General features: G+C 42.6%; 1 protein-coding gene across 1 annotated transcript in view; it reads left to right on the forward strand.

The window, feature by feature from the left end:
• Slc49a4 (solute carrier family 49 member 4) overlaps positions 1 to 25,382 on the forward strand; it is a 76,715-nt gene that overhangs the window by 29,065 nt on the left and 22,268 nt on the right. Inside the window, exons 3-6 of the mRNA XM_028752317.1 lie at positions 6,986 to 7,251; positions 9,211 to 9,340; positions 16,800 to 16,908; positions 23,133 to 23,200. Coding sequence (XP_028608150.1) covers positions 6,986 to 7,251; positions 9,211 to 9,340; positions 16,800 to 16,908; positions 23,133 to 23,200 — 573 coding nt within the window. The remainder of the gene's footprint in view (positions 1 to 6,985; positions 7,252 to 9,210; positions 9,341 to 16,799; positions 16,909 to 23,132; positions 23,201 to 25,382) is intronic.

Here is a 25,382-nt window from a genome sequence, read left to right on the forward strand (position 1 = left end):
ACATGTATCCCCTACCACATGCACTGCACACATGTATCCTACCACATACACTGCACACATGTGTCCCCACCACATGCACTGCACACATGTATCCCCCTACACATGCACTGCACACATGTATCCCCTTACCACATGCACTGCACACATGTATCCCCTACCACATGCACTGCACACATGTACCCCCTTACCACATGCACTGCACACATGTATCCCCCTACCACATGCACTGCACACATGTATCCCCCTACCACATGCACTGCACACATGTGTCCCCTACCACATGCACTGCACACATGTATCCCCTACCACATGCACTGCACACATGTATCCCCTACCACATGCACTGCACACATGTATCCTACCACATGCACTACACACATGTATCCTACCACATGCACTGCACACATGTATCCCCCCCACCACATGCACTGCACACATGTATCCCCCTACCACATGCACTACACACATGTATCCCCCACCACATGCACTGCACACATGTATCCCCCTACCACATGCACTGCACACATGTGTCCCCTACCACATGCACTGCACACATGTATCCTACCACATGCACTGCACACATGTATATTTCTCTCCACATACAAAGAAAAAAATCCCAATTTACTAAGAGAAAGACAACAGTACCAAAAAGAAACACAGTGTTATAACTTTAATTTTTTCACATCTTATTGTTAATGATGGCTCTCAAACACTTTAACCTCCCTGTTAGCCCACCACCCACCAGAGAGAGTGGAAAAGAAATGATATGGGTGGAAGTGGACCTGTTTACAAAGGTCCTTTGGAGCAGCTCCCATCTGTGTTGTCTGGAAATCAGCAGTTCAGTTCACACCTTAGCAGGCGGCAGCAGCTGGATCCACTTGCAAACACTTCACAGTTCACCAGCAGTCCAGTTCGGTAGAGTCCAGTTAGCAACAGCAGTGACAACACCTGGCAGAGACAGCCAGGCCTCAGCCTCAGCTCAAGTCAGAAGGAGAGACCAACAGGAGCACCAGGAGAAGATCTAGGCTATGCCTCTCCCAGGGAAGTGAAGATCATCGAAGGTGCAAGGTTCACAAGCGTTGCACAGCTAGCTGTACCTGTAAGCCAAGCTCTGTCCCCCTCACACTGTGGAGACCTATTTATACTCTCCAAATATCAAGCGCCCTCCACGCGTCTTGCCTCAGCACGTGTAGACAATCAGTGGCAGCAAACTGCAGCACACCACCAGACAGTTTTTAGTGCATTTCTGTCTGTGGAGTCCTAACATGCACCTCAACTACACAATGTAAGGTGGACCAATACATGCCTGTCATTAGCGAAGTATCCTTCATCGTGTGTCCTTTCATGTGCTTGCTTTAGCAGAACATCCTCTGTCCTGTGTCCGCTTTAGTGAAACGTTCCTTCACAAGTCTGCCTTAGCCCTTCACACCTCTGTCCGCTTTAATGAAACGTTCTTTCACGTGTTTGCCACACCATCCAACCGGCTTTCCAAAGGACCCTCAAGTTTCTACTGCACAATGTAAAACAGAGACTTTTGACTTGGCGAGGGTGGTGGGCACAGTAGTGTCCATGTGATCAGAACCTGTGACCATTTCGTTATACATGAAGGAGTACACTATGGATGAAATATATGCTGCCTGTGCTGTGGTGACTGTGGGTTGGTATACCTGTGGGTCCGTCACGGTGGTAACGAGGCTGTGTATTGACAAGGAGGTGAGAGTACGAAAGTGCTTCAAGATAGCAGCATAGGCAGGGGCTTTATATAAGACTGCCTGCTTGGAAAATACAGCCGATGATTAACAAGTGGGATTTCATGCAACTAAAGAGTTTTCTGTGCAGCAAAAGAAATGAGTAAGTAAAGAGACAGCCTGTGGAATGAGAAATGACTGAGGGTTCATGTAGGAACTCCTAACACCAAATGCCAACAAACAAACGCCTCAGTCAGTTGATGAGCCAATGAAATGAGCAGACAGTTGTCAAACAATGAAATACAAATATCCAGGACATGTGAAAAAAGAAAGTGTTCGCTATCATTAGCATAGGAGAAATGCAAATTTAAAACTTGATCGATATTCCATCTCACCTCAGTCAGAATAGAAGTCACATCTAGTCCTGCCCTAGAGACAGACAGAGGGGACCTCACACATGGATTTTAGAGAGGACGTCACACACTGCTAGTGGAGTGAGAATTTGTCCAACCACTTCTGGAATCAGTATGGAAGTTTCTCAGAAAACAAAAAATAGAATGAGCATATGACCTAGCAATACCGACTGTCAGTGTTTACCCAGAAGAATCAGGGTTGACTCCTCACAGAAACTCAGGCACACCAGTGTTTGCTGCAGCACTGTGCACAGAGCCAAGTTCTAGATACACTCTGTGGGTGTCTATCAACAGAAGAATGGACAAAATGTGGATTTTCCAGACATAAAGAATAATGGAGTAAAGTTGTGTGCAGAAAAATGGATTCAACCATATTAAGCTGTCAGTCTGCGAAAGACACATGCTGCATGTTTTCTCTCATTTGTGGGTCCTGTAGTCTTTATAGATACATAAAGCCATTTGTGTACAGACGACATGAAGTAGAAGTAAAACTGTCTAGACAGCAGAGGGGACTATGGGATGGGGAGGGGCTAAAAGAGGGTAGTGGATATGGGGCATGTGCTTTAAGAATGGGTAACTCAGCAAAGACTGCAGTTAACAGAGCAGAAGCACAGAGGCTTGAGTCCTCTTGCCTCAGTGGGCTTTGAACGGTGTCCCTGTCCTTTCTGTAACTGGTATTTTAGAACTACTATTAACAGTCCTTTAGGGCCAAGGCTTTCTGTTCCCTTCAGTGTCGGCTGCAGCTGACTTGAGCATTCAGACATAATTGGCCAAAATTCCTTAAAGATTGGAAAGTACACTAAGTTTTCATTTAAAAATAGAAGCTCTAACAAAGTGTTCAAACTGGGGACTTCCCAGGGTCTCCATCTCTCTCTGCCTAACTTCCTCTTTCCTGGAGTTAATTCGGATCCTTTCTTGGGCTACGAAGAAGGCAGACTCTAGACTTCCCATTTTCATATCAGTGAGTTTATGTTGATGGAAGAAAACTGGGAGTTGGGAGAAAGTTTCTGAATTGTTGGCATGAGAAGTAATTTTTTTTAATCCTAAATTATTTCATATTTAAAAATAGAATTTGAGGCTGGAGGTGGTGGCTCATACCTTTGATCCCAGCACATGGAAAGCAGAGGCAGGCTGATCTCTGTGAATTCAAGACCAGCCTGGTTTAACAGAACAAGTTCCAGGACAGGCAGGAATACACAGAAACCCTGTCTCAAAAACCAAACCAAACCAACCAACCAACCAACCAAATAAACAAACAAACAAACAAACAAAAGAATTTAAGTGAAGAACACTAGCTTATCCCAAGGTAGTCTGTGCTGTGGTTTTGAAAAGTCAGTCCGTCTCTGGCTCCAGCAGTGCAAGTCATACCGTGGGGGCTGGTAATATAGAGCTGCACTCAGGATGAAAATGTCCCAGCCACTGTGCCCCTTGACTTTCCCGGCCTGGGGCACTGTAACAGCTTTTATTGTCCTTATTTGTAAATGGAGAACCTTCAGGGTGAGGCCTGTAGGAGGACAGCAGGGCCTGTGGGTAATGGTGTCACTTGGGATTCTGATTTCTAGCCTTCTGATTTCTGCCTTAGCTATTTAGTTATGTGAGACTCCACCCAGTGCTTTCTAGAAAAAGGGAAGTTATAAAATTATAAATGGTATTTTTCAATCTGTTATTAACTTCTTAAGGGAGTAGGTCTGAAATTTAAGTGATTAACCATGTTATTCTGAGTAGGAATCACATGGGAATCATAGGTGTTTGTTCCAAGCTGCCAGAAAGCATAAGGACAGGAAACCAGGATATTGTACAACTGAAACAGCAAGTGCTCAGAAAACACAGAAGGTAGCTTTTGGTCTGAACTGAGCCATTGGCATTTCTTTGAGAATCTAAACAATATTGAATACAACGAGAAGAAGTGCACGGGTGCCATCCATGTGTCCGCTAAAGTCGTGCCATCCACGTGTCCCTCAGGGCTTGTCCTCAGTGCAGGGCATTGGGGGCCACAGATGCCCAGAACAGTCAAGGACTCAGCAGACCGTTTATGGCCAGGCCCTGGGAGTGCACAGTCCTGTCCCTGCATCCCAGGCTGTGGGCATGGGAGGGGCCTCAGTATCTTACTCTCCCTGCTGCTCACTATGGAAACCCTAAACCCATCTCATATTTCCATGGGGCTCACAGTGGAGGGGTAAACGGGGCTCACAGAAGCCCGGTGAGATGGAGGAAGGGAGCAAAAGCAGTTGAGGTAAGGTTAGGGACACAGAACACTCTGGAAGCCCTGTGAGAAAGAGGCTACACAGCTGCAGCTGAGAGACCCCACATCACACACCTCCAGTTACCTAGGACAGCTCCTCATTGTCCCTGTTGTACCGTGTGGCTTATTGGCTAGAAACAAGTGTGTTCTTAGCTTCTGCCCTGCCCTCAGCTACCGCGCTGTGGCAGTGATGTCATGGTGACCTTTACACCCTGAACATCTTTTGTAACAGCATTAATGTCGAGCATGGTGGAGACAGTACGTGTGTGTCACAGCAGGGTCATAGAGGTTAGAGGATAGATAGTTCATTGTCTCCTTTTGCTTTGTGGTTCCCAAGGATCAGACTCTTGTCATCAGGCTGGGCAGTAAGCACCTAAACCTGCTGAGCCATCTTGCCGACCCTCACTTTGCTTTTGTGCATTGCTAAATTAAAATTTCAAAAAACATTATAAATGGAATTGATCTCCTGCATGTATTTGAATGACTTGAGGGTTTTAAACAGTTTAGTTGCATACTGATTATGCTTAAACAGGTCTAGATTGAAAAGGACATTATGTGATAGAGCATTGCTATGGGTATCTTGGGCTCTGCCAGCTTTAGAGGAACTATTTGGTCACATAAATGTTTTGAATTCACTTCTTTCACTCAGAAAATTATTTCTCTTACACAAGAGATCTTAATTTTTTTTCCATTTTTGAACCTAGCAGTCAGGATGAATGGCATTTGGAGCTATTCTTTTTCTTCAGGTAACCCATGTAACACTCGTGGGGAGATGAGCAGACCTGCCGTGCACATTTCACTTCTGCCTCTCTTGGCTCAGGCCCTGCCTCCTGCCTCTTTAATATTGCTTTCTGCATTCAGGAGATATTTTTTCCTGAATAGCTTAAGATGCCAGTAGAGAAGAGAGAGAGGGAGGGAGGGAGGAAGGGAGGGAGAGGGAGAGAAAGAGAGGTGAGAAAGAGAGAGAGGGGGGAGAGGGAGAGAGAGAGAGGGAGAGAGAGGGAGAGGGAGAGGGAGAGGGAGAGGGAGAGGGAGAGAACGAGAACATGAAGCATACATGCAGCTTAAGAGCACAGGTAGGAGACATTCACCTGTGGGTTCTTTCCCTTTCTTGCCTAGACTTTTGTGATCTTCTGGCTTTCCCTCAGGATTGCTTGTGGGGGCATGAGTGTGTGTTGACTTGGAGTCTGAAGGGGACAAGGATTTGGTCAGTAAGTGCACTAGGTAGCAGGTTAGGAAAATGGACAGGAGAGCAGTCAACCTGTGTGTGTGCTTGAGTGACCTTTCCTTCACTGCTCTGTTTAAGTATAGACTTAAATGAGTGTGTAAAGCCCTGGGGCGGGCAAGCTGTAACACCTTGGCAGCTGCTTGGAGGAGAGGAGGGGAAGTGTGGCCTCTACTGCTGGGACAGTGTCACATACAGCGGACAAGGACCACACAGTGGGAGCTTTAGGAAAAGAGTAAAAAAACCCAGAGTGTTGGAGGAAGCGTGCTTAGAAAAGAGATGAAAAGCAGGAAAGAAAAAAGGTCAATCCCCTCTTTTTGAATAATTGAGAAAAGCAGGCAGACGTACCACCTACATGGCTGCAGTCTTCTGAGCTAATGTATGGGCGTGGGGACCGGAATTCTGGGGAGGAAAAGTACAGTGTCTCATTTAAGAACCAATGATTCTTCCTGTCTCTTGTGCATGGCCTAAGGTGAGCTCCTGTACCTGGGCTGGTCCCCAGCCAAAGTGACTGAACTAGCCCAATGGAAACGTTAGGTCTCCACCCAGGCCAAGCCTTTCTGTCTAACATTAGAGGAGTCTTGATTACTGTTTTGTGTGTGGATAGAATCCTGTTACATGCAACAGGTAGGAAATGTTGAGCTCAGCTGTATTGTTTTCTAGCGACTGTTAATGAGCTGCAGTCTACTAGGAAAACAATGCATTTTGAGTCTAATTTTTAACTTGCTTTGTTAGCGCCTTGGCAAGTTTCTTCTGAGCTGAGGCTCTCATATTTCAGCAAATTGAAACAGTAATGGGAAAATGAACCAAGTGTCTTAGTCACTGTTCTGTTGCTGTGAGGAGACACCATGACCATGGCAACACTCACAAAGGAAAGCATTTAATTATTACAGGCCTGGCTCACAGTTCAGAGGTTTAGTCCATTGTCATCATGGTGGAGACATGACTGTATACAGCCAGACATGGTGCTGAAGAGGAGCTGAGAATTCTACAGCCAGATCTGCAGGCAGCAGGCAGAGAGAGACACTAGACCTGGCTTGAGCATTTTAACCCCAAAGCTCACCCATAATGACACATTTCTCCCAGCAAGGCCACACCTCCTAATAGTGTCACCAATGCATTCAAATCTATGGGCCCATGGTTGTCATTCCTATGTAGACCACCAAACCAAAGTTACAGCCGGTCCTTAGTTTGATATTGGCGAAGTGAGTAAATGGAAAACTAAATATACTTGGTCTCCCTCCAGAGTCAGCATGCCATTTAGAAAGTAGATCAGCTCACCTTTTCAGAATGTCACATTCTTTACACGTGTGTGTATATATATCGTGTCGTAGTTAAACTGCTGTTTGGTTAATATTTTCATTTAGAAAATGCTTGCTTCAAATGTCTCACAGCCTTCCAACTTTTCTAATTCCAGATTAATCCATGGGGGACAGATACTGAATGGACTGGCAGGTCCGACTGTCATGAATGCAGCGCCGTTCCTCTCTACAACATGGTTCTCTGCGGACGAGCGAGCCACGGCCACAGCCATCGCATCGATGCTCAGTTACCTCGGTGGAGCATGTGCGTTTCTCGTCGGGCCCCTGGTTGTTCCAGCTCCCAATGGGACAGCACCCCTTCTCGCTGCGGAGAGTAGCAGGGCTCATATTAAAGACCGAATCGAGACTGTGTTATATGCAGGTACTTTGGAGATTTTTTTTTCTTGTATACTTTGTTTTCTATTCCAGTCTCTGCTCTCTAGTTCTGTTGTGCCAGATCACATCACCAGAGACCCCTGAGGACTGACGGATATACGTACTCAAATGCACGTTCACTGTATCATATGTATATGCCTGTTTGAAACAGCCCTTCCTAGGAAAGCACTAAATGTAATAGGCGTTCTAGGTACAGGAAAAGTCTTTGTTAATTTTACACTTTTAATCCATTTGCAGTAAAGCACTCTATAGCATGTATTCTTGAGTCTTCTCTAGACATGGCATCTGTATAGAACACTAATGTCATGCTCGACTGAACATTTGTCAAGCGTTGGTAGTATTCAGCCTCTTTCCTCCCATTATTGGCCACATTCTCGCACCTTATTAACTCCTGTCACCTACAGTTTATTCTTCTCTTCATTGGTCTGTTAATCATACTGACCTTTCTGAATCCCAGTGCCTAGCCAGAGACACGTGAGTTAAAGCAGATTCAACATAATCTAGTTTCCTTATCTTTATCAACTTTATTTCTTACATCCATTCCCTTGTTATTTTGAGTCAAGCCCTATACTCCACTCCTGTTAGATCCTTTCTATGTCTTCCCCCATATGCCTGTTTCTTGCTTGTTTATAGATCTCTGCCATATCTAAGGCACTGTGCTCAGCCCTGAAAACTGGTGAGGTCAGTGTTGAGACCATTGTAGTACAAACAGGGACATACAAGATGAGGAAACCAAATTCTCCTCGGTGTAGGGAGAAGTCGAAGGCTTAAGGAAAGCTCTACCAAGAACACAGTAATGAACAACATTGGGAGTTTCATAGACATTCACCACGTTAGGATTTCATGCAGGGGACCCTGAAGGCAAAAGTGTAGGATAGAGTATAGGGTGTGACCCCTGTTTGAAGTGACTCTGGTGGTATATATTGGACTATTTGTGTGTCAGGAGCAAGTACTAAAAATGAAGTTGGTAAAGATAAGGGACTAGATTATGCTGAATTTTGCTTTAACTTGCTTGCTAAATATTAGACTCCTCATGTTTACTTGTCTTTGGCTGGGCACTGGGATTGGCATGGTTCCTGCTCAGCAGTGCTTATAGGCAGGTAAACAGTCACAGAACAGAGTGGGGGTCCCATGCTCTGATTGTGGGCGTGCCGTGGAACTCCTTAGAGATGTGGCATCTAACCTGGAACCCAAGGGTGAGAAGGAGTTAGCAGAACCCCTAGTGGGGAGGAAAATGGAAAGACAGACCCATGGAGGGAACTCCAGTGAAGAGAGAGAACCTGGTGCATCAGACCACTGGGAGCATAGCGGGGTTCAGATCTAGTGAGCATCAGTAAAGCCAGATGGGAAGCTTCTAGAATAGGCCCCCCATGGACCGACAGATCACAGAGAGTTACATGATGAGATTTGCATTTCAGGGTTTTGGTGTGGAGGGAATAAAACTGAAATCAGGGAGAGAGGAGAACATTTTAATCTACATTACATGCTGACACTTTCAGTCTCTTCGTTTCTTATTTTCAATTGCTTCCTTTTCTCATCTAGCCTTCCTGTGCAGTGTGTGAACTGAATCAGAAGTCATCTTCTCCATCAGACAGAACCCTATTCTTTCCAGTGTCCTCCCATACTCCTTCTTTCTGAGTATGTGCTTATAGACTCATCTGAGGCTGCTTTAGAATCTCTCCCATAGGGTCTTGGGTGGGCTTTCCCATGGAGTAACTTTGTTCCTCTCTCAACCTTTGGAGATCTGGCATGAATTGGGCACCTCTGTGCACCTTTGTTCATAGTGCGCCTCCTGTTGGAGGCCTGGGGAATTTAGGGGTGCACACTATACGCTCTTGGCTGGTATAGGCATCAAATTTTGCTTGTCATTGTTGAACTAGGTATTAAAGAAGTAAGTATTGATTCTTGTATCATGGATAACACTTCACTTTCATTTTTCTTTCAGAATTTGGAGTTGTCTGCCTAATATTCTCTGCCACGCTCGCTTATTTCCCGCCCCGGCCTCCTCTTCCTCCCAGTGTTGCTGCTGCAAGCCAGCGGCTGAGTTACCGGCGGAGCTTTTGTAGGTTACTAAGGTGAGTAGACTCGGAGCATTGTGTGGCTGCGGCTGTGGCTGCCGTCAGTGTAGTGTGTGTGTGTGTGTGGGGGGGTGGTGTCTGTCTGTCTGTCTGTCTGTCTCCTTGTCTGTCATTGGGGTGGCACAGATGTGCCACAGAACATGCATGGAAGTCAGAGGACCACCTTTATGGGAGTTCCAGGAAGCAAACTCAGGTTGTCAGCCTTGCTGGCTGGGCAGGTGCTTTACCCCCTAATCCATCTCTCCAGTCCCTGATTCTTAATGTTCAAGAATAATTTGAGCTGTTTATTTTTCAGCATTAATCAGATTTTAACTAATTCATGCTAATATTAATTAAATTACTAGTTATTTAATTTTCTATCAGAAATATATGTTGAAAACTCACTCCATACCAAAATGTCATTAAATTTTGCTCTAGCCACATTCCATGTACACTAATATTTAGATTTTTAAAAATATTTTTAAAATTAGATCTCTTAATTTCTATAAATAATTTCTGTTACATAGAAATTTATACCAAGCCGGGCGGTGGTGGCGCACGCCTTTAATCCCAGCACTTGGGAGGCAGAGGCAGGCGGATTTCTGAGTTCGAGGCCAGCCTGGTCTACAGAGTGAGTTCCAGGACAGCCAGGGCTATACAGAGAAACCCTGTCTCGAAAAACCAAAAAAAAAAAAAAAAAAAGAAATTTATACCATATAGTTATGAAATTATGGAATTTTTATATTTGCTATATTCTTTCCTCCTATTTGGGTTCTTTATTGTTTGCTAACACACATTACATAGGCGCTAGTCCATACAAAGTAATAAAATGATATTCTTTATCATCTAAAACCATCTCAGGGTATCCCCATGAGCTCATAGAATAGGAAGTGCAATATGTTACTTCACTTTATTGGTTTAACTTAAATGTGGTTAGATTAAATACTGTCCTCAAGTATTCAAATGCTCTGGGACTAAGTCTGAGTCTTCAGACGTATCAAATGTCACTGTGGATTGTGACTTGGGACAGATTAGCTCTCAGGAATTGTTACCAATTTGTTAGCTCTCTAGTTGATTCTTTTTTTAGATCTCTCTATCCCTTCCCCCCATAGTAAATTCCTTACAATAAAGAACTATGTCATTGTATCCTTTGTATGAATACCCAAGTCACATATAGCATCATTAGGTTTTTAGTATCTCACGAAGAAATACTAGAAGGGAATAAGTAAAATTCATTTTGGTATTATATTTTATTCAGCTGTATATATCTAAGCATTATTTTAACGTGTAATCAGTATTAAACTCATCAATAGGATATTTTACTATTACTGTTTTTAGTGTCTACTGTGTGTTTGCCTTTGAACGAATCTCAGTTTGGACTCTGTTTTCATTAGAAATAGTTGATATATATTTAAATTCCATCAGATTTATAGTTGAAAAGTATTGAGCAATATTTCCAATGTTCTACTTTTTATCTGAAATTAAAAATAAATCATTGTATTCTCACACTTTGACTGCACAGGTCCTTGGTGTTAAAGGAAAGGTCTTATTGGGGTCAAAATTGATGACCTGTCACTTCCTTAGAATAAAATTGGTCTTTAGTTTTTTCTCATAATTTTAAACAAAATTTTTTTAAAAAAATTTCCATAGCTGAAATAATAATCTTACTATTTTGTCATCTAAAACTACTTTTCTTTTTATGCAAGAACCCAAAAGCCTTTTATAGCTAGCCCAGGTCCTAAGTTGAGACCTGCCAACAACTGTTTGCAGTATTATTTGGATATCTAATTCTAATTTCTAGCAACTCGTTTTCTTCTTGTTGTTTGGTTGTAAGACTAGCCTGAAACTTGTTTTGTAGACCATGCTTGCCATGAACATCCACTTGCCTCTGAAATACTGGGATTAATGGCAAATATTGCCACCTCTGGTCTCTTGATGTGTTTGGATTTTCTTTTTTTTAAATACAAATGTCTGACAGAATTCACCATGGGTTTGCTGAAAGTGTCTCTTAGCACTGCCCACATAAGCAACCTGCATCTTCTCACAGCCGATATGTAATTCTGAGCTGCTGCTGCAGCGTGTTGCCACCAGTATTCGCAGATGCTTTTGTTTCAGTGAGCAGACTGCAGTAGTACATCACTGTGTAGAAGAAAATTAGGATTAAACCAGGAAGATGGGTGACCACAGTGTGTGCACCCCAGTAATGGCTTGTGTGTTGCAGTTGTTAAAGTGAGGTGCAGTTCTTCAGAAGATAAAGCTTAAGGACCAGAGAAGTCGCACACTTTGTAGAGCGGTGCCTGGTGAGGGGGAGCCCTGGGCTTTAGTTCTAACAGTTCACATAAACTAATGAATACATAGCATCTAGTGGGAAAGTACTTTTGATTTCCTGTGATTTAAAATGTAGGCTTAAATTAGCTAAAAGTAAGAAATTAAAAATTCAGTGTCTTGTTGTGCTATCCCCATTTCACACGTTCACAGCATGTCATTCTGTAGACAAAGTGAAATAAAGTACCGTAGGTAGAAACACTGTTTTTACATCGCCAAATAAAGTTACATTTCTTACTCTAAGGTATTGAAAATTCGCTTCACTATAGCACTGTGCACATTACCTTCCACATAACCAATTAAGAAAGCATCATGGGACAGCAAGATGGCTCTGCAGGTACCGGTGCTTGCTACCAAGCACAATGCCCCAAGTTTTATCCCTGGGATCCATAAGGTGGAAGGATTGAACACACTCATAAAAGTTGTCCTGTCTGTCTGTCTGTCTGTCTGTCTGTCTGTCTTGTCTGCCTGCCTACCTATCGTATCTATCACCTATCTATCTTATCTATCTCTTTCATCTATCACCTGTCTACTTACCTATTATCTATCTATATATCTCTGTCTATCTATCATCTATCTCTATCAATCAACTGTCTTTCATTCTTTCATTTTACTCTCCCACACAAACATACAATAATTATATAAATACAACAAAAACTATTGGTTAATTGGGGTCTGTGGCACACATTTGCGAGGTGATAGTATCTAAATTTTTCTCACCACAAAGCCAACAGCAGAACTTATTTGTCAGTGGGAGATTCGAAGCCTTAAAGGGCGTTATGCTGAGTTGTAAACAAATTGATCCAGCAGGTTAACTCTTCCTCTGAGAGGGATGTCCCCAGTCAGGGCCGCTCTGTGTCTGCTGTGGAGTAGATTGTTGTCTTCTCCTCATGAAAGGCCACGCCAAGGCCTGCACTCTGTGTCTTGGCTTGTTTATTTACCATGGTGACTCAACTATACTTTTGGCTCTCTTGGGGATTCTGGAGGCTTGGCTTGCTCCATTCCTGAAGCCTGCAGAATAATTTTCAATGGATTTGCAAAGAACTTCAGAAATCCTTACTTCCTATTCTGATTTTTTTAAAATGTTTTTAATTTAAAAAAAAAAGCTGTCTCTTTAATTTGTAATTCCATTATTTAGATACAACACACCCATCAACATGTGTTCTCTGGAGTTTCCACCATGGATTGGCTTCTCTTAAAATGCTTTGGCCCGTGTAATCTGAGTGACCCTTTGTGTGTGTCGGCCATGTGCATGGTGCTAGCTGCTGGGACTGAACCTGGTCCCTCAGGTCCCAGCACCCCTTTATCCCTTCACTTTACTTTCATCTGTGTTTTACATCTCTGCTCCTCCTTCCCCGCCCACCTCTCAGCCCATCCATGTCTCGGGTGCCTTCTGTGAGCACGGCTTTACATCTTGGCTTTTGTAAAATATATACAGTTTCTCTTATGGCTCTGGTCTCAGTTTACATCATTCTGTTTGAGACGTTTTTGTTTTTGAGACAGAATGTCATTTTGATCAGGATGGACCCAAACTCACTCTGTGGTCAGCATTGACCTTGATCCTCTGATCCTCCTGCCTCCACCTCCCTAGTGTCTCCATCTCTTGAGTGCTGGGATGACAGACGTGGACCACAGTGCTGAGAATCATGCCTATGACCTCATGCGTGTACCACAGGAATGACATTTTAAGCTTTCGGTTTTAGAACATTATAATATGAACCAAGTAGAGTAATACAAATCCCCTCTCCACTTCCAGGAGCCCAGTGCCAGTGGTTACTGGTGCACAGCCACCGTGTTTTATCTCTGCCCCGTTCGCTTCCCTCAGGACAGTTAGCTCCGTCTAGAAGTACCTTAGTATATGTAATATATGTTAAAATATGCACATTGAAAAGGCTGAGATAGGATCTCACTCTGTCACCCAAGCTTTGCTCAAATTCCAGATCCATTTGCCTCAGCCTCTGACTGTTTAAGAACTCCTTTTTTTTTTAAAGATAAATGTAGTATCATCATCCCTCAAAATCATCCCAACAGTAATTTACTGTCAAGCTACTGTTTACATTTTCTTTTTCTAAAATTTTCTTTAATGATTTATTTATTTTTTATTTTGTGTGCTTTGGCATTTTGCCTGCAGGTGTATCTGTGTGAGAGTGTCAGAGCCCCTGGAACTGGAGCTGCAGACAATTGCAAGCTGCCATGTAGGTCCAGGGAATTGAACCTGGGTCCTCTGGAAGAGCAGCTACTGAACCATCTCTCTAACCCCAAGTGTTTGCAGTTCCTGATGCTTCAGTAGTTACTTGAACCAGGACCTAGATTAGGGACACACCTTACATTTGGCTTGAATTCTTATATCTGTTGGTCTCTTTCTTGTTCTCTAGCTGGCTGTCGTTGGGAACTTACTTCTGGAGGAGCCAGCTCCTTCATCCCCAAGTCCGGTCTGGTAGATTGTTGTACTCTGTGGTTAGTCAGGACTCTGTCCTTTGTGTTCCATGTGAATTTTTAGTCAAACCTCTGTTCTGAGATGGGCTTCCCTTTAGCTTTAGGTTTGTTTGGTTGCTTGCTCACTTGCTTGCTTAGTGATTATTTTGGGGGGCTATTTTTTATTTGGTTCTTATACCTGTACCTCCCTTCCAACCTTTATTCCACCCTAATCCCTTCTAACCCCCAACAACTAGGTTGGAGGAGAAAGAGTCATAGATCTCTTCAGGCTACTTCCTACTGATTAGGGTTGTTGGGTTCCTTGGGGCCAGTCCAATCTTTGTACTCCGGGTATCTCCATCTTCTTGTCAAATCACAATAACAGCAACCAGGAGCAGCAGGGGGAGCAGCAGCCTCCTCGGTGCACCTCCTAGCCCCCTCTCAGAGCTCTCCCATTCATACTCTCTCCAGAGTCCCCAGAATTAAACTTTCTGCAGCTGTCTAAGATCATGCCCCTCCTAGAGCACAAGAGAATCATGGGTAATGGTTGTGGACAAACTGAAGCAGCCCATATCCCATACCAGGGATTAAAACAAAAACATAATCACATAGCATAACTGTTTTTTTTAAAAAACAAAACAAAACATTCTCACTACAGTTGGCTATCAGTGGCCCTGGGGATTGGGGCGGGGCCTGTGCTCACATGCTCACTATCTGTGCTCCGGCACTGAGCAACAGCCCTAGCTCTCCCTTCCGTCTTTGTTTTTTACTTCATTGGTGAGGGTGGTCCGTGATATGTGGAGAGCTCTCTTCTCAGGTTGTATCCCCACTGCTCAGTAAACAGATGGCCCTCAGGGTTAGCCAGTCACCTTTTATCCACCCATCACTGCTGCCCAGACACAACTGCCATGGTGCCGTCATGTGCCGTAGATCTGAGTCTTTCTGGAGAATGTACCTGTTGGTACATTGTTAGGTTCTCTACCTTGCCAGGCATTGCCAGACTGATCTCAGAAACGGCCAGTAGACGCCACATTATCAATACTTTGTAACTATCTGATTTTGCCCCTGTAACAGCTGTGAGCTGTTTTAGTTAATTTATATTAGGTGATAATTAATAGTTTAGACTCTCATCCTATGATTTGTGGCTTATTAGATTTTTATCTACTTAAGTTGCTCTCCACAGTTTTGCTCAAGGTTTAATGGTAGTTCTTAAACGGTTTGTATATTTTAAGTATAAATCTCTCGTCAGTCTAAGCACTTTCAAGTATCTACTCCTGGTCTGCTGTCTGCCTGATAGCTTGCGCAGTTTTTAAAATCATTGCTTGTTTTTTTCTTTCACATCTGGGTTTCTATCCCACCTTAGTAAATGCTGTTGGCATTTACTCTCAGATGGTGAGCAGCATCTGGAAGCATCCCTGGCACACGGCTGGCAGTGCCATCTCACTGTGTGTAGGATTTCTGGGTCTCGGTCCCCACGCTTCTCTGTGGTCCTCTTTGTTGTGAGCCAGTGCTACACTGTCACTGCCTTGGCCACTATCTCAGGACAAGGGCTTTCGTGCCAAGCTTTTTAAAGGGTGACTTAGCTGTTTAAGGAATTTTGTTTTTCATATTTCTTAAGTTTCTAGAAAAAAATACAAGCAAGATTTTAGCTGTGACTACATTGAATTTATAGATACATGTAGACTGAGAGTTTGGACTGTCCATCTACTTAGATTGTTTCTGTTCTCTTAATTAGGTTTAAGATTCTCTCACTCCTCCCCCCTCTTCCTCCTTCTCTCCCTTCCTTTCTGACTGTCTCTGTTTGTTACATATTAGTCCCTGGCCTTCCTGGTTCATTCCTAGCTGCTGTATGGTTTTCTTTTGTTTTGTTTTGATTTTTTTTTAAGATGGGGTCTTGATCTGTAACCCAGGCTGTTCTGGAACTTAAAGCCCTAAACTCAAAGTAACCCTCCTGCCTCAGCCTCCTAAATGCAGTAGAGCACGTAAGTATAGCACAGCAAACACTGGGGACTTTAAGAACTATAAGTGGAAGGCTACTTGCACAACTTCTTGTTTTGTTGGGTTTTTTTTATAACTTTCATAGTATATATTGATCATAATCTTTCCCTTCCTCCACTGCATCTCAGGTTCTTACCCACGCCCCTCCCCACCCAGGTGCATATTATCTCTCTTAAGAAAGCCAAACCCAAAAGAGAAGAAAAGAAAAGAAAGGAAGAGAGCCGTGGGGCCCATTTTGTGTTAACCAACCATTTCTGAGTGTGGGGCCTGCCCTGGAGTATGATTGATATTATCCATTGTGACTACACTAAAGAAAACTGATTTTCCTGCTTCCAGTAGACACCATGTACAAAGAGCTTCTTGGGTAGGGGTGAGACTTCGTGTCCACTCCTCTCGATGCTGGATTTTGTGTATACTGAACCTGGGCAGGTCTTGTGCGTGCCACCACGGGCTCTTGAGTTTGTATGTGCCTCTGTCCTGGTTCCCTGGTTCTACCAACTCTGTCTCTTACAGTCTTCCCACCTACTGACCTTGAGGGCAGGGCTGTGATAAAATCATCCCATTTAGGACTAGATACCACAGAGTACATTCTTAGAAAAAATCAAAACGTTAAATAATCTCAAGTTTGTTAATAAATGGTCACACACTTATTCTGTGTTCCAGTTTCAAAATGGCTTAAGTATTTCATAAATAGTTTAAATTCCACATTTTAAATTTGTAACAATGTTTTCTTTTGCAGCAATTTGAGGTTTTTGATGATTGCTTTAGCATACGCAATACCACTTGGTGTGTTTGCTGGCTGGTCTGGAGTTCTGGACTTAATTTTAACACCAGTTCATGTTAGTCAAGTAAGTATTTGTGTCTGAATATGTTGCCGGTATTTTAGCTCATTTAATTTATAAATAATGGTGATATGTTTTTGTTTTAGCTTCAAAGATTAAGTAAAGTGTTACCTAAATCATTGTTGCATCTAAAAAACAAGATGCCTATGGGACAGTTGAAAACTTGATTTTTAACATCAGCATGAGTTTTGCATTTCTTTGGCTGCTATTAATGCTGATAAACAGAAGGGAAAATGTCTTAGTTTTGGTAACTTCATCCTTTATCCTTGTTTGATACTTGATAAAGTAAATTACAAATCCATCATCTGATATATTGCTATTCTAAGTACTTTCTTGTCTCAGAATTAGGATGCTTCCTTTTTATAAACTATAACCATGGACCAGCAAGATGGCTCAGTGGGTAAAACCATGATGATCTCAGTTTGACACTCAAAACCCACATAGTAGAAGAGATCTGATTCTTCACATTGTTCTCCAGACCACACTTATGAATGCATACACACGAATACAAACACACATGCGCGCGCACACACACACAGGCACACACACACAAATTTGGAATACCCATGAAATTAAACTGGTTCACCACGCTCGCTGCCTTTACTGCATTCTTTTGCTTCCAGACAGCATTGTAGGAGAGGCAGATAGAGACCCAGTGCACGGCCATAGTTCTATGACTAAACAGTCCGGCCATCTGCGTTTAATGAACATTGGGTTGTCTCCCACTCTTCGCTGTCACAGCAGGGCTGTGTGACTGACCATTCTCATGCATTGCTCTCGATGCTCCTCCTGCACATTTCTTTTGCTTGTGTGTCTAGAAATGGAATTGTTATTTTTCACGTATGCCTTCTCTGACAGGCAATGTAAATCCCGTCTGAGGCCGCCATATCCACTACAGTCTTGTCAGCACAGCTGGTGCTTCTGCTCTATGTTATAGAGCACATGGTTATTCAGCAGTGTTTGAAGCCTTTTTAGAGACGTACTAGTGTCTGTAACTTGTATGCATCACAGGGACATCTGGACTGTCTTTTCAATTGTTAGCCGATGTTTGAACATTCTATTTTGTGACTACCTGTTCAAATCTCTTGCCTACTCTTCTTGCTGAAAAATAGAAAAGAGTAATGGGGAGGCTTGCTAGTAGACCACAGTGGGGCCATCCCTCCTGCCGCGGGAACCCTGGCTGAGAAACGGCCTGCACGCCCCAGCTCCCAGGAGCTTAGCGGGAAGCCTGCTGCAGGGTTGAAAGTAGAACGAAGACGGTAGAGGTGGAGTAGCGGTGTGGAGCCAGGACAACAACACCCCAAAACTGTTTCTCCCCACTATTGGGAATTAAATTTCCAGGGCCTCACACAGGCTAGGCAAGGATTCTACTACTGACATGAACTCTCAGCCCCCTTGAAACAGGGTCTCGCTAAGTTCCCCAGGTCCGGCTTTGAATTCACTCTATAATACAAGTAGGCTTTTAGCTTACAGTCCTCCTGCCTCAGCCTCCCTATATCTGGCCTTACATGCCTATGCTCTTAGCCAGGTTTCATGAGTATTAAGTTCAGACTGAAGAGCCATCCCTTCTGTAGACAAGTTTACTCTATATGAACCACCGTTAGCAAAGCTTGCAGCAAGCCCTGAAGACTACAGGCTACTGTGACAGTGTAGCCCTCCCAAACAGAGCCTCAAGTCTTTTTTCTTCTCTTCCACAAGCACACACAGGGCTGTCCTCCACAGTGCAGCTTATCAGACAGAAGTCACCCAGTGTAGAGGACAACTAAAGAATGCACTTTCTATATGTAGCACCCACAGCATTCAAAGTAGAATTTAACAGTCCTATTAGACATGCAAAAAACCTTGGAAATTATGCTCCATGTTTTAAACAAGAAAAGAGTAATCAACAGAATCCAATTTTTCAATAGTCTAGGTGTTAGACTTAGCAAAGACTATATTACAAAAGAAAGAGGAAGAAAAATCTTTGCTTTCTCCTAGTTCATAAGTAAGTGTACATCCTTGTATTTTCTTGGAAAGCAGTATAGTAGCTGTTTGGTGCATAGAGCTGTTTGATACAAAGTTTAAGTAAATTGTTGTGTTGCTTTGCTTTGGTTTTTTTGAGACAGGGTTTGTCTGTATAGCCCTAATTGTCCTGGAACTTGCTCTGTAGACCAGACTGGCTTTAAACTCAGAGATCTGCCTTCCTCTGCCTCCCAAGTGCTGAGACTAAAGTCCTGTACCACCACTGCCCAGCGAAGTTTCAATAATTTAAATGAAGTAAAGTTACATCTTTACTTCCTTACCTTTTGCTCTTGGACTCTAATCTGTCGGTGGTCTGTGGAGTTTTGAAGATCTCTAGGTTGGTTGAGCTCTAGAATGAAATGGAACTGTGATTTTCCTTTCTTGTCCTGTCTGTTTAGGATTTTAAGGATTGGGGGTTTGTTTGTTTAGTTGCTTTTAAAACAGGCTCTCAAGTAGCCCAGGCTGGCCTAGAAGTTACTCTGTAGACAAGGATCATGTTGAACTTGTGGTTCTCCTGCCTCTACTTCCCAAGTGCTAGAAGTGTACTTGGCTTATATACCGCTGGGGATCAGGTACCCTCCCAGCTGAGCCACATCCTTAGCTCCAGTAGCATCCTTTGCTGGTAGTAAAGCAATTCGGGACATATTCCCTCTTTTCTTTTATTCAAAGAGTTCATATGAGATTATGAGTTTGAGGTCCAGCCAGAACTACATAGAGAGATACCATTTCCAAAAAGAAAAATAGATTTAAATATATATATATATATGGGCTTGATCTTTTTTTCTTCTCTAAATATTTGGTAGACTTTACTGTATAAGACATTTACTTTTCTGTGAAAAAAATTTGCTTTAAATATTGAATCTGTTTCTTTAAAAGTTAAAAAATTATGGCTAGAGAGATGGCTCAGCATTTAAGAACTCTTGCTGCTCTTCCAGAGGACTCAGGTTCGGTTCCCAGCTCCTACATAGCAGCCCCAAACCATCTATCTATAACTCTAGTTTCAGGGTTCTTCTGGCTCCCTGGGCTCTGCATACATGTGGTACGTATGCATGATAGCAAACACACATACACACAAAATAAAAATAGATTTTTTTAAGCAATCCTGCATTAACATTTCAGTAGGAAATTGTTTTAGATTTATTTATATATTTTATGTATATGAGTACACTGCAGCTGTTTTCAGACACACCAGAAGAGGGCGTCAGATCCTATTACAGATGGTTGTGAGCCACCATGTGGTTGCTGGGAATTGAGCTCAGGACCTCTGGATGAGCAGTCAGTGCTCTTAACAGCTGATCCATCTCTCCAGCCCCCAAAATAGATTTTTTTTGTTGTTGTTGTTTTTTCGAGACAGGGTTTCTCTGTGTAGCCCTGGCTGTCCTGGAACTCACTCTGTAGACCAGACCGGCCTCGAACTCAGAAATCCACCTGCCTCTGCCTCCCAAGTGCTGGGATTAAAGGCGTGCGCCACCACTGCCCGGCTAGATTTTTTTTTTAAGTTAAAAAATTACTCATATATCTTTTAAATCAGTTTCATTATGTTGTTTGTTTGTCTGTCTCAGGCCAGTTTCTTAGTGTCCTGGCAAAGTGTATGTCATCCGCTCCCTGGTGATTTTGTTAGCCCCCAGGACCAGCTATTCAGGATATTAGTTACCCTGAATATTAGTGTCTTCTTGCATAGTTTTTTTCTTGAGTAATTCCATTAGCTTTTTATTGAGTGCTTCTTTCCTGAACATTCTGTTGATTTATACTTTCATCTTTATGTTCTTCTGTTCTCATCTATAGGAATGAGTTACTTTGCTCCTTTTCCTAATTTTTAAACATAAATGCCTCTGGGTGTCTCTGATTTTTCAACTTTTTAAATATTCTGATTTTAAGGCTACTTTATGTTTTTAAAAAAAGTATGGATTTTCCATCCCATAAGTTTAATTAAGCAGTGCTCTTATTATTATTCCACTTGTCTGTGGCCACACCTCTCTGGATGTGTTTAAGCCCGTCATTAATTTTTAATTTAAAATATTTCCGGAATCCATTGTGATGTGGGAGGTGTTTATAAGGACATACCCTGTTTTCTTTTACGAGTATAACATCTATAGATTTTAATTTTTGCTTAAAAATTAAAATAAGATTGGCAGCAGGAACTCAGTGTAACCTGGGGTGACCTCAAGCTCACCGTGTGACTAAGGATGACCTTGATTCCCTGTCGTCACCTGTGGAGTGCTGGGTCACAGTCACCTGTCACCATGCCCCATTTTAAGAAGTGCTGGAGCTCTAACTTGGGGCTTTGCTCATGCTTGACAGGCTACACCCCAGCCCCACAACCTTCTTCTTGAGGTTTGTAGGACTCAGGGTCTAGAACTTGTCTCTTCAGTTTCTAGAAATGTTTAGCCAACATCTCCTTAAGTTTTATGTTCTCCACTTTCTCACTGTCGCCATAGGAGTTACACTTTTGCACTGTGTTTCCAATCACGTGGCACCTCTAATCACATGGTGTCTCTAGCCGTACATCTTACACCTTTGAACTGCATCCTGTCCTTTTACCGTCAATGCTTCTGACTGGATATTTTATCTATCGTTTTTCCAGCTCAACACTTCAATCTGTAGCTGTAATATACTATTAAATTCATCTGAGTTTTAACTTTATTGATTGTGTTTTGAGTGATAAATTTTAATTTGTTCTGTTCTAGTACAGATTTCTATAGACAGGCTTACCTTTTTCATCTCCTAGTAGTATTCATTTACAGTCTGCACCTCAGGCCCCACTCTCTGGCCTGTTATGTCGAGTGTGCAGTCATAACTTCTTGCTGCTTTACTGTGTACAGAGACGCCTGGCTGAGTGTTAGGCACAGACTATGTAAAGAGATCACCTGGATGGCAAGAGGGTGTTATTTTTCCTCCAAAGAGAATTGTGGGGGTTGGTTGGTTTGTTTTCTGGAGAGAACCTAGGGACAGCTTTAGTCTAATTTCAAGGACACAACCATTTAAATCTAAACTTTAGTCTCATGAAAGGACATTGCACTTCCAGTGCCCTCTTCTTGCAGTGTGCCCGCCAGGGTCCCCAAGTCAAGTCTGTTTTCACAAGGTCCTCATCCTACAGTGAGCTCCAAACTCATATCTTTTTTTTTCCTAGGTGAATGAGATGAACCATATGTCTGTCCCTTAAATACATGTTCTGAAATAAGCAGATACCTGTAAAGAAAGTTATATAGAGATGTCCAGCCTGTGACTCTGGGTTCTCTTCCTGGCCTAGATCATACTCTCATAAATAACTCTGCCATCCACCAGGCTCTTCTGGGCTTCAGATAGATTTCCTCCCAGAGTTTGTATTTTCAATCACAATATTAATTCAGATTACCACGTGTTCCTGTCTCAGTCCACACCCCATACTTTAACAAAATACCTTAGGCTAGGAAATTGATGGTGACAGAAATTTATTTCCAATAGTCCTGGAGGGTAGGCAGTCCAAAATCAAATCATTAGCAGGTTCCATATCTGCCAGATTCCCTTTCTACCTCCAGACGTCCCTTTTCTCTGCACCATCACATGGCAGAGGACAAGTCAGCCCTTCTATAAAAGGCCCCTCTTCTCTGTACTGACTCACCAGGGATTCAGGCGCTACACTATAGCTGAGCTTTGCCACAAGTCAACCACTTTCTCCAGTTCTTGACCTGTGTTTTGGATGGCAGTCATTCCAACTGTGTTCAGTTCCAATAAGGAAGTGTGCAAGCCTAGTAAATGATGCCGGATTTTGCATATCTGCGCCTTGTATTGCAAGCCATCACTCCATACAGTCTTAGGGATGGCCAGATGTTTTAGCAACCAATTATTTTATAAGAGTTTTATGTATGGTGATTAGATTTAAACTTCTTAAGGTCATGGACCGTTTTTTATCCTTTCTTATTGAGAGTTCTTAGCACTAGGCAGTACTAGACAATGCTAATGTATAGCACATTCCTGAAAATATTTAATGGTATTGTTTTATTGATTTAAACATTCCAATAAAAATTAATAGAGGATAAAATTACATAGATAAATTTGTATTCGTTAGTTACACATGAATCCTTTTATTTTCTCCATTTTCTTAAATATTTTCTAGATTTGTTGCCATTTAGCTAGCTGTTAATATTGACTGAAGAGGAATTTCTTCTTGTTGCAACATGCCAGTCTTGTATTAATGTATTAATACAGTAATTGATGTGTTAATAACAAGTTTTGTACTTTGTTAACAGGTAGATGCTGGCTGGATTGGATTTTGGTCCATAGTTGGAGGCTGTGTGGTTGGGATAGCTATGGCAAGGTGAGAATATTTCATATCACCTCATAAGTGGATGGGGGGTGGGATAAGAAGTAGGCTTTCCAATATGAACGCTATTTAGGAAAAAGCAGAAGAAAAGGCCAGAAATGGCTACTTGTTGGGGTGCATGCGGCAGAAAGGATTCCAGCTACAAGATGGCTGCTTGGGAGCGGTCCCTTCCAGAGTGGTTTCTGCAGGCAGGAAGTGTGTTTTCAGTATAATTAAACACCTTCTCTTCATTTTATTTGCAAGCAACATCCTCACATGGGACTATCCCAAAAAAGTGATATGATTTTTAAAAAATAATTTTAAAAAAAGGTAAAGTAGTAGTTAGCAAGAAGACATGTGTCAAAGAGCTGTGTGTCTAAGTGTCTCTGGGTGCTCGTGGGAAGGCAGACCTGATTAACAGGTATAGGTATGTTCTTGTGATTGTCCCTCTGTAGTGAAAGTATCTGTTAAAGTCTCCAGTTTCCTTAAACTCTTTTTCATCCTAACCCTTTATGACAACAAATTCTTAGAATGGGTTAGAAAAAGCAAGTGGATTCTTTTTTATTATAAAACCAGAAATCTTAGAAATAGAAACATCACTCCTTCCTATGACTTCCTGTGAAACTGCTCTTGGTGTTTCTAAAGTAAGAACGTCATTAGGCCTCCAAGCCAGTACATCACACCAAGACCAGCCAATCAGTCTGCTAGGAAGAAGCGAATCTAATTACATATTTGAGGAGATCAAGAGGATACATAAACTTCTCAGTGTCCGACACAACGTGCTTTGCACTGGACAGTGGTTTCTACATTCCTGGGGTGAGGCAGGAATGAAGTCAAATCCAGCTTGCTTTATTTGGAGTTTTGTTGTTGTTTTGCTTTGTTTTGTTTTTGTTAGAATAAAATCCAAAAGCTAGAGGTTTGAGCTAGGAAATCCCTTTGACTGATTTGAAACACGTTGTCCTGACAATTCTGACAAGAATCATTTACAATCTTTCTGTAATAAATAATAATCCTTCGTAAACTCAGAATTTAGACCAAGCGTTTTGTATCTCCTTGGGGACACATCTTGGGGGTCAGACTATTTTATTAAGTTGTAGGATCCTCCGTAGCATGGAGAAGTGTCCACTAAATGATAGCAAACCTTTGAGTAAGCAAGAAAGGTAGTCTGTTCTTCACACCCACAGGTGGTGCCAGCTCTCCTATCACAGAGTCACATATTCCATACTAACCAACATGATCAATCACATATCAAATAAATGCAGGAATGAGAGGAGGGAAAGGGGGAGGGCGAGGAGGAGGAGGCGGAGGCTAGTATTGAAGGATTGCAAAGGACAGGTGCATAAAGTAGACATTACAGTCAGTTTTAAGGCAGAATGGAGAGAACATGGTTAATGTCATATTGCAGACATTTCTATAATAGAAATATTCCGAAGAATAGAGTAGCTGTATTTAGTCACAGCCAGAGCTGCGGCAGGAAGAAAAGCAACAAACAGAAATGGGAAGAGGGGCAAAGAGCATGGTTTTTAGTTGATGAAGATTCAGGAAAAGGGTAGTGAGTTTTGAAAATCTAAAATGCTGTAAAGTTCTCAGCTTGATAAGATAACATCCAGCATCCTCCCCAACCCAACCCCACCCCTGCCCCAGACTGCTTTTCAGGTCTCATTGTCTGGCCCAGGTTGGCTTTGAATTCTATCCTCCTACCTTGGCTTCCCGGGTACTAGGATTATAGCCATATGTTGCCACAGCTTCACTGTATTCTTGCTCTTAGAAAGTTTACAGTTTTGTAAAAAGACGTGAAGTAAACAAATGATTTCCAACAGAGAAAAGTCCTTGTGGGGGATCTAAAGCAGAATGCAGGGGAGGACTTGAGTGAGCATGAAGGGCCATGTTAAACAAGACCTGGATGAGCAGAGCAGGAGTTGGCCACACGAGGTCTGCAGTGTTAGTGTTACCAGCAGAAAGGCTTCTACAAGGAGTGCCCAAGTTAAACCCTGCCGTGGGAACCAGCCTTCACATGGATGAGAACAGAACAGTTACCCAACTAGAAAAGGGGGCAGGAGGGCAGAACAGGGCCAGGTCCTGCTGGAGGAGGGATGCTCAGAGGTACTTGTATACAGAACAGGCCCAGGTCTGCTGGAGGAGGGATGCTGAGAGGCGCTTGTATACAGAACAGGCCCAGGTCTGCTGGAGGAGGGAT

The sequence above is a fragment of the Grammomys surdaster genome, unplaced genomic scaffold (genome assembly GCF_004785775.1).
Source record: "Grammomys surdaster isolate TR1022 unplaced genomic scaffold, NIH_TR_1.0 125889, whole genome shotgun sequence".
In the NCBI taxonomy this organism is placed as follows: domain Eukaryota; kingdom Metazoa; phylum Chordata; class Mammalia; order Rodentia; family Muridae; genus Grammomys; species Grammomys surdaster.